This window comes from Penicillium rubens (genome assembly GCF_028828025.1).
Source record: "Penicillium rubens strain IBT 27055 chromosome Unknown utg000003l_segment0_segment0, whole genome shotgun sequence".
NCBI classification, from domain to species: Eukaryota; Fungi; Ascomycota; class Eurotiomycetes; order Eurotiales; family Aspergillaceae; genus Penicillium; species Penicillium rubens.
The window spans coordinates 4,016,424-4,026,494 of NW_026890601.1; the positions used below are offsets into that span (position 1 = coordinate 4,016,424).

The following is a 10,071-nucleotide window of genomic DNA, read 5'->3' on the forward strand; positions in this document are numbered from 1 at the left end:
GGTGTGAAGCTTGACCCCACGTAACCCTAACTGATTTTCTTGGGGAACCTCTTTTTAGAGATGCAGAGAGGTATAAGCATCCAATGCGCTATACCTATTGACCAAGTGCGGTGGTCAATTGCCTCTGTAGGCTTAGTCAATCCAAGTCTTAACGAATGTCAAGGAGACAATGCTTCCTTCGAATTAAAAGGAAAAGAGAAGGGGAGAAAAAGAGAAAAAAGAGATGAGCGCTTCGATTGAAGGGAGGGAGAGATTAAAGTAGGAAGGAAAGGCAGCACATGCGATGAACTAACAAAATAAATAGGATAATATAGAATAATATTAATCTAAAATATAATAAATGTATTTTTTTTAAAAAAAATTATATATATATAAACTAACTAAAAAAAAAAAAAAAACCACCCCCGAACTAAAAAGCTATGCCCCAGTCTTGATTGTCGTTTTGAGTGTGCTGCAGGTGGTCTTTTGCCTCGTGCGTCAGAGACCCTGGATCTAGTCCTGTGGAGGGGCCCATGCAGAGTATTGATTTACGTATTTTACATTATATATTTTTGTATATATACGGACTCCGTATATATATACAAAAATATATACATACTTTATGGGTTTGAATCATGTGGACGAATATATCAGCATGATAAAGATTCAAAATGGAAGTCCACCTGGGCAGCTTGAGCATGAGCATGCCCTGTGGGGAACATATGCATGTACCTTTCGTTCTTTTTTTTTTGGATTTATACTTTTTTATTATGCTAAACTCATTTAGTGATTTTATAAAAATATATAAAAGATCTAAAACATAAGATCGTGGATAGGCAACCGTTTGGGTTGGATGCATACCACCTGTTATTCTTCCAATGCAACCCGAAGGTACTTTGTTCTCAGGTACCAATCTATTCTTTTTTTATGTCGGTAAAAAGGCACAGTTCTAATGGAGAACATATCCGATGCAGCTCTTCACGGAACTCCAACTCCTCCAGGACCGGAGCTCATAAGACGTTAGAGATAACTCTATTTATATACATATATGTATTCCCGTTATGCTGTGCGATACTTCTATTGATAAAGAGGTGATTTGTGGAACAATTGCGAAATTTAGACACTACTTGTACTAATTAGCGTGGTCCGCAGCAGAATGGAGCAAAGGTACTCCGTACTCGGGCTAGTTTTTTTCTTTACGGAGCAAGACCGATTAGCGACTACTAGTAACATGCATATTGGTCGGAACAAAGTGCCTGTAACTTGGAGATAAATGCTTAATACATGAATATGTACGGAGTTTAAAAAGAGTCGAACTGACAAAAAGACAAAGACAAAAATACGGGTAATCCGTAATCCTGGTGGCGATCGCTAAAGTGCCCGTGTAACTGCTCAGTGGGGCAATGGGATTTTCCAAGGTCATCTCCATACGTACATTACTAACAGGTTGGCAAAGATATGAAAAAGGGAAAATATGGGAAAACCTGAAAAAGGCAATGTCGCCTGATTGCTTTGAGAAGGGCAACCAGCTGCCTCGAAGGTAAATCTCCCCGGTATACACTGGAATGTGAAAGTGAAATGGACCGTGCTCACATTAGTATAGCGCATAAAAATATTCAATATCCCACACTATAACACTAACCAATACTAATCTATACTATATACATCTTGGTCTATAGTTACTACTCAATCATGTAGTCTCTGCTAAATTCAGACACATCCCCGAAACCAGGATCATGATTGGTATCATCAACCCGGCCATCTCCTCCTTTCATAGGAGACAACCGCTGACTTCGCGCCAGTGTCGCTTTGGCGTCTAAAAGGTGTTCCAGCCTTAGCGGAATGGGGGCACGGCCGGTGAGGATTGGAATTAATGCATCTGCAGAAGGCCTATTTTGGATATCTTTTCGGTTGTGATCGTCCAGACTCGCAATCTAGTACTTTTGTAAAAATGGCTAAGACCTCTCTTTACAGGGTTCTATAACTGGCAATTCATTGGCATTTCTTTCCCGTTCATTTTCATTTTTTTTCCTTATCTGCAACAGTTCCATCTGGGTTCTCTGCATATGCATATTCCGTACCTTGTATCTTTAGCCCCGTTTATTTCTTTCTGTCTCCGGCCGAGCCGAAAAGGACTTGAAAAGCACAAAATGGCCACGGTCTCCGGCCGTGGCCAGATCACGTCTTGAGTGAAACAAACGCGTATCTCGGCTGCACGGACTCCCAGTAGTGTATTGCACCCGCTCCAACCCCACCGAGCAGCCGGGAATGGCCGGATTTCTATTTCACTTTCAATATTATGATTTGTGAAAAAGAGAGGGGGAAGGTATTGTGGGTTTGGGCGCATAGACCCGAGGTCAGTCCGGGATATCAAAATCAATAGGTGGGGGCCAAACGGGAACTGTCACGGGAAAAAGGGGCGATGACATGCAGTCGATCAGACCAAATTTCCCCTTCGGCCAAACCCATTTCAAGATAATATTTCTCTTACCCTTTCGAGGTTTAGTTCAACTCTTTCCTACCTTACAACATAGCAGAATATTATTCAGAAATTTAGATCGGCTGTGGGGGGGGGGGGGGATTCGTAACTTTTTGAGTGGATCGAACAAAGATACTTAGTACATATGTAGAACACAACCCCATTGTGTTCTATTTACCCCTCAGTAGAGAGGGAAAAAGCAATTCATATAACATGTAACATCCATAGAATAAATATGTCAAGGTGATGTACAAGATAGGAGCCCTGGCGCTAATATGAGCCCGTGTTCCCCTAATGCCCCCAATGTAAATGGGATGATATTAAGGGTATAACTCAAGGTGGAAACATCCGTGCCATTCTAGCCGCTCTCTGGTGGGTTTGGGTTAGTTGCAGAAATGGGCTTTTGGTGGCTGGCAGTCTCGGGATTATCACTTCGCTTCTCCACCTGTATTGCAATTACCGTACGGAGTATTTTAATGGAGAACACAAGGTCGGCTTCTCCATTTAGAGATACATTGATGGATATTTGTACAATATCTCAGTTTATCTTGGCTATCCCTATAACGCTTGACTTTGCCCCTCAAAGTCAAGCGTTATAGGGATAGCAATCAACTCTCGGAGATTGCGGCTCCTTCGTACTAATCACGTCTTATGAACCCCTGGGGATGTCAATTGATATGCAGATACGAATTAAATGAATAGTCGTTTAACGAACATGTTTAGAAGAGCACCGAGCGTGGCCTTATCTCCGTATTGCTGTCAGTGCGCACTACTCTTTGTTAGTACCGGGGTCATCTAGCTACATGTATATTTATCCCAAGTCTCAGCCTCACTTGCACTCTGCTCATTTCATTGCTAACCCGTCTATCTTCTATATAGTTAGTTAGTTACTACTTCCACTAGCTAGTGTTATCATACATGTATACAAGTGCGTATAAAATAGGGTACGAACTCCCTGAAACTGCCCAACCGCCAATATCTACATATGCAAAAGGACAAAGATCGCAATGCACTCGGCGCATCCTGACGTCAAATAAAACGATTACTGCCGTTCATGCAGCTGGGATAGACCGGGGACCATACGGAAAAGCGGCAGAGATGCACCTGCTCATCAGACGGTCGTTGTAGCGGAACTGCACCTCGTGCATCCCCCCGGCCACTAATGCGCTGCAGTTACTAGGAAGGCCGAGGGTATTAAATGAAAAATAAAAATACCTTTCTAGAACACACGTGCAGGGTCTCGTTTACGCTATGCAGGGTATGTAGCCTCGGCGTGGGCCGTTGAAATAGGCCGTGTAAATTAGTTAGGCATCGAGATGTTAGCTGCTTTTTGGCTTGGCTTTGAGATGTTCTTTGTCTTAGCCTTTCTGATTTAATTCGTGTTGAATTTAATAGTTTTGTTATCAAGCTGTACTATCTAAGCATACCAAAAGCCATACAACATAAGTCATAAGCCATACCTACGCCATAAAGCATAAAGCAAAAAGCAAAAAAAAACCCCCCCGTTCAGCCCTATGACCTGACCCTCGTGCCCTCCTTACTTCCGAAAGATACTTGGCAGACATCACTTCATTCCTTCCATAGCCAGCCTGCAGGGTCAAAACAAGACTCGAAATCGACGCCACCGAACAGGCCAATCGCCCCATAGAGGTCATAGTCCCCTTCCAAGCCCTCAACACCCCCAGAATCCGCATCGACCTCTTCATGCAGATCCCAGCCCCCAGATCGGCATCCATTCCGCGTGAAGAAGATATGCACCTTGCATCTCTTAGTCTTCTTATCCCCACTGCAGATATTCTCCGGCAGCTCAAACTCCATCCCCAACCCAACCGTCTCACCCACCTTGAAGGCCGTCGTAAAATCCCGACCCCCAAACGAATCGTTCACAAACCGACACCCATCATCCGAGAACACCCCCAACCCACCTCTCTCCCAACCAGGCGATCTCCACGACGGATAAGGCTGCGCAACAAATCCAATCGAAATCCCACTACAATCCTGCGGTGTCGGCCCCGCCCTCAACGCCAACAACTTAACCTCAAAGTAGATGGTCTTCTTCTGCTCACGCACAAACGGCGAGTCCGCAGCGGGGAAGTACATGGGCAGCTGGGTAAGAATGACACAATCCCCGTTCCCGTCGCCACTGTGTCCACGCCAGCGGCCGCGCGCAACAGCCGAAACATGGCCACGCAGCTCGGCTGGGTGTACGGGTCGAAGATCGTGGGCCTGCACGTCGTGGTAGACGGCGGTTGAGGGCTGGGTTGGGAGCCAGAGGGGTACGGAGTCGCAGAAGTCGTGGGCGCGCTGGGCGTCGTCCTCGGAGGCGTTCCCCGTGCCTGAGATTAGATAGCCGGTGATTGGGGGTGGTGGGAATGTCGCTGTGTCTGGGACTGCTTCTTGCCAGTTGTGATATGGAGGTGGGTTGGAGGAAGGGTCTGTCTGTGGGGTACTGGAGTTCCCCCAGGATTGTTGTGATGCATCATAACTTGGCGGGAGGTCGTGATGGTTGGACATTGTGTAGCTCTCTGTAGGGTTTGTATCGAGTAATAGTTTTGTTTTTAAGGCTCAAAGGGTTTTGTTTTTTATTTCTGGGGAGATGTAAAGGTGAGACTCTCGATGCCAAGCGGAGGGGTGCGAGGAGTGCGAGGAGTTGCGACTGTTGGATTCTCTCATTCTGACAGTTTCACAATTTCAAGAGTTTAGAATTAGACTAAGGATCATTTTATCACTTTCTTCATAAATGTACATATGTAGTGTATAAATCTACAGATCAGGATAATAAATATAAAAAAAAAGCTAAGAAGCTAAGAATAGCTCTGTGGAAGGTTTCAGCTGCAGCAGATTTGGAATTTCTTCGATTCCCGACTGAACGCAAATTCTCTTTTTCCTTTGTATTTTCCTTTGGCCTTGGGCCTTTGTCTCTCGTTTTTGTTTCTCTGACTTACTCACATCCCACGTCTCACGTCTCACGCCTCACGATTCTACGATTCGACGATTCTACGCTCCCTCGATCTACTGTTTCCCGTTCAATGTCAGTCTCTTTTCACGTTCGCTAAACCAATCTGCCAAACAATGGAGACCTTCTCCACCGATCCGCCCCGCAGGGCCCGTCGATCCTCCATCTCGGACCACATCCACCGCGTCTTTAGCAAATCTATCGATGTAAGTCACAGTGAAAAAAGAAAAAAAGAATTGGAACTTGATTTGACCCCTTGAAGAGACGACACAGTCAAAATGGCGAATTCGTTCCCCCAGTTCCCTTTCTCGCTCGCGAAGCTCTCGCGCATGAGACAACCGATAATAATCCCTATGCGAAGCACGCCTCGTACGATGAGACAGGGCCCAGCTCGTTCTCTTACTCCTCCAACTCTCGTTTGCCCTCCACTGGTACACCTGGCTCAAGTGTATCAGTCACAAACGGGGCTGGGCAGGATGGTACTCCGACCCAAATGACGCCCTTGCCTACCCGTCCCAATGAAGATGATGACAATATCTGCAAATCGCCAGCCTGGGGTAAACCCAACAAGAAAGAAAAGCGTGTCACAAAGCGCCTGGAAGCCGAGAGAAAGGAACTAGAGAAGCGCTTGCTAGCACTTGAGGATTCTCAATCCAAGGCCGACCTTGGAACCTACGAGAGATCCTCTCGCCGTCTGACCAAGAAACAACCTGTGGGCAGCTCAAGCAGAAGCTCCAGTGCAAATGCAGAACGTCCGAGATCGTCAAGTGGCCTGTCCTCAATATTCCGGCGATCGCGCCGGAATTCAAATTCGAGTGAGCAAGACTTTCCGTCTGCCGAGTTTAGCCAGCTCAGGACAGATACGAACCCACCCTCTCTGCCTTTGACCCTACCGGAAAGGTTTGGAACGGCTATCACTCGGGAGCTACAGTCCAAGCATGGCACCGCGCTGAATCTATCCGCTTCTAACAAAATACCGAAACCAGCCCAGCACAACCGTTTGCACACCTCAGCAAAGTCTGATGATCTTCGTGAGAACTGGAGGATGGCTGAAGCCTGGAAGACAAAGGACGGCCGTGAGTCCAATCGGTCCGTGTCAGAGCAGATTCCCATCGGTAGTCGGACCGTGATTGGAAACGGGACTCGACACGGCGTGACACTAGCATCCTCCGGCGATCTGGATAGGGAGTTGTTTTCCGCAGCTCTGAAACATGACAGGAAGAGTATGCCTACAGCAGACTATCCCCACGATTGTCTGACTCGCCATGACCGTTCCGTCAGGGCTACTAGCATGCCAATGCCGCAAAGCTTGAGCCAGCCTAACTTCCTTTCATCTAATCATCCTGATTCGCCTACCATTACCACGGCTCGTCAGTTGCAGGAGATGATGACACCTCCAGAATCTCCAGACAATTCGTCAAGTCCATCCAGTGTTAGGTCTTACCAACCACTTAACCCAGCACAAGCAAATTCCACGGGGAACCTTGCCAGGAAGAATCGAGTTGATCCCTTCCCACGAGCATACAAGTCGTCTCCCCTCGCCCTGAATCCTGCAAATACGGATGAATCACCCCGGGATGATTCCAAGATTCCGAGACCACTGACAACACAAAACCTTAACCACGATACCTCATCCCAGGCATCACACTCCCCCACTCAACCTCATCCCGAGGATCGGGGAAGAAGCCGGTTGCCTATCGCTTCTTCGCATACCCCCAAACGAACCTCGAGTCGTTTCAAGGAAAACTTCCAAGAGACCCAGCAATCGATCGAACTGCCACAGATTCCAGTCAAGAGCGAAAGACGGAGTCTCGAGATTCGAAGAATGCCAACCACGTCAACTGATACGCTCAGAGAAATCCCGGCGTCTCCTTTCCAAGTAGCAGTCAGGTCTCCATTCCATGCAGGAAGTGTTTCGCCCATCGAGAGAAACAGCCGAACATTTAAAGATCTGACCGATGACACTTACACTGTCCCTGCGAGATCTCCCCGTCGAGCTTCTCGTACTTCCGCCGAACTCCCAGGGAATATCCTTGCTGTTGGAGGACCCGGTGGATTCATACCAGGACATAGCCGCACTCCTTCACACAGCTCCTCCCACGACGGTCATTCAAATTATGACACTGCTGACGAAGATACACCTGAATCCCCTGGATTCAAACGCGATTCGCTGACTCGCGTGGATACCAGTCCCTCGATCCCTGCTGTTGAAGCGCCGACTGCACAGGAGTCCCCCGTCAGTCCACTCATTCAACCCAGTACCCAACCCAGCGCTCAGCCCGGCATCCAATCTGGCACGCAGCCTATTCAGCAGGCTCGCTCTCATCCCGATGCCTCTGGTGGCATACAGTACAGCCCTCAACCTGGCACTCAGCCCGACCTTCATCCCGGTATGCAGGCCAGCACGCAAGCAAGTAGCCAAACCGGCAGCCCCCAAACCCGACCGGGTCCCATGAGCATACTCAAAAGAAGATCTCAAAAAGCGAAAGAAGCCCGCAGCCCACAAACCATCGCCAAGGTCTTCGTGATCTGCTGCCGCTGCAAGTACTGGCACGACCCACCGTCGGAAGTTTACGCGCGTCTGGCCTGCCCCGAGAGTCAAGACTCAGATTCCAAGTTGGGCAAGTCCCGTTCCAAGAAGCAACCCGACACCGGTATGCGCAAGCTGACAGGTTCACGATCTCTGCCATTCGGTCAATTCCCGGCCCCTCATGCTGCCCAGGGCATGTCCGATCTACGGCCTGCACCTCTTCTACCTCGCAAGGTGACCTGCTGCTGGTGTGGACATAATATGAGCCGAACTTGCTGTGAGGGTTGGGCTACTGTTGTTGAGATGCATGAACGGCATCATTGAGTGTGATGGGGTTCACAGGCTTCGATGACACTTATTTGAAAACATTTGCAAGCTATCTATGACATGAACGATTACCATGATGTTATGATTTATCTCTTCCGCTCCTCTCAATTCCATGTCTCGTGTTTGGGATTCCTGCATCTCAATCTGCACCTACGTCCTTGATGGTTACAATCTTTGGGCTATCTTACAGACAGTTTCCCATAATTAATTGAATGAAATGTATGTGAATTGAAACAGGACTTTAATTGAAGCTGCATGTCTTCGACTGTAAATGTATTCACTGACCTCCTAGGTGACTAGCTACATAATGAAAGAGGATGTGATTAAACACCCCCCATGTATTCCGTGGGACCTGTCAAGTGGCTATGGAGTCCAAAGGCTCAGCCACGACTTTGTCAAAGCACTTCCACGAGAAAGCCCGGTTTGTTTTGGGTGTAGACCTATGTGGACCTCAACAACCTTGGTAATGTTGACGTCTTTATGTATAGGTGATGCACGGCCCTGGCTCGCCTATACGATCTCATGGGGGCTACAGAGAGACCGTGATCGAGAGGGCTGGAGAGAGGAAGAAGGAAGAAGGAGAGAAGAGGAGGAAAGATGAGAGGAGTCCTTTTATACCAACACGTACCTTCCTAAAGTGAGCACCTGCGTTGCACCTTCTCAATTTCACACGTCACTTGCCCAATTCATACAGTTCCCATAGAAACCTTGGAAATCCTTTCTTTTCACCTTCCTCGTTCCTGCCCTGATGCAACCTTCTGCGGTTCTCTTCACACTTACGGCACGAAAGATAGGTACTATTCTAAAGTTTTCTGGCTGTCACCTCATGTGCTCTATACACCTGTACATATAGCATATATCTCGTCCTCTATATCCCATACAGTAGGGAAGAAGAAGAAGAAGAAGAAGAAGAAGAAGAAGAAGAAGAAGAAGAAGAAGCTTTCCCACTATATATTCCCTAACAAACATTTTTACCATGTCTTCAGGCTCTACATCGAACAAAAAGACATCAAGCTGGCCCATCTATTGCCTAAGAGCATGGACCGGGAAGAACTACGGTGTTTGCTTTGTAGTAGGTACTTGTAGCTATCTTACTTATTGCCATCATTAATTTCCTGACAACAATGCGCTATACCCCCTTTTTCGAGCATCAACTCTTGAATATGCAATTTGTAGGAGATTCTTGAGATCTGTTAGTGTTTAAGTCAAGAACAAGTCGATATGTCCTCAAAGTGGCAGAAACTGGGCGGTATAGATATGCTGAGTCATCATTTTTTATTTTCCCTATTTTTTCTTCTTTTCTTCGTCAACTTCCTCTGGACACTCTCTGACACTCTCTGGACACTCAATCCATTCCTCAGAATTCAATGCTATTCTGATTTGTGCTGTCTATCAATGCAAACCATACACTAACAAATCCCAGATATATATCACACCCTAGACACATTCTGTCATCCGCAACTCCTCAATCCAGCTGCCCCAGTCCATTTGGACATGCTCAAGGGCTCTCCTTTTGGAGAACAGTTACCGCAGCGCTACGTCTTGTAGCCGTGACCGACTGGAGCTGGGTTGCGAGCTAGGTACCTTCTGGTGCTCAAGCTCACTTTTGAAATACAAAAGTTGCCAGAGCAAAGAGCCTTCATAGTTCATGTTATACTTGCTCGAGTCTTCCCTTCGGGGATTTCACTTTGTCTACGAGAGCATGACTCCTTGCGCATCTACATTCATCAGCTTAGTATCGAATCGAATCTATTGCTTTCCTACGTATCTATCTACAGTAGTCTTGGGTTCTCAAAAAGA

At 47.1% G+C, this 10,071-nt stretch overlaps 2 protein-coding genes across 2 annotated transcripts; one reads left to right on the forward strand and one right to left on the reverse strand.

The window, feature by feature from the left end:
* Window positions 1-4,027: 4,027 nt before the first annotated feature.
* On the reverse strand, window positions 4,028-4,972 carry N7525_007742 (SSH4 family protein; the record flags this gene model as incomplete). The annotated part of the gene is made up of 1 exon (XM_002568149.1): window positions 4,028-4,972. The coding sequence occupies one exon, from the start codon at window positions 4,970-4,972 to the stop codon at window positions 4,028-4,030; it is 945 nt and encodes a 314-aa protein (XP_002568195.1).
* A 558-nt stretch (window positions 4,973-5,530) lies between these two features.
* N7525_007743 (uncharacterized protein) lies at window positions 5,531-8,268 on the forward strand (the record flags this gene model as incomplete). Its single annotated transcript, XM_002568150.1, has 2 exons — window positions 5,531-5,620; window positions 5,677-8,268. The coding sequence occupies 2 exons, from the start codon at window positions 5,531-5,533 to the stop codon at window positions 8,266-8,268; spliced, it is 2,682 nt and encodes an 893-aa protein (XP_002568196.1).
* Window positions 8,269-10,071: the final 1,803 nt, after the last annotated feature.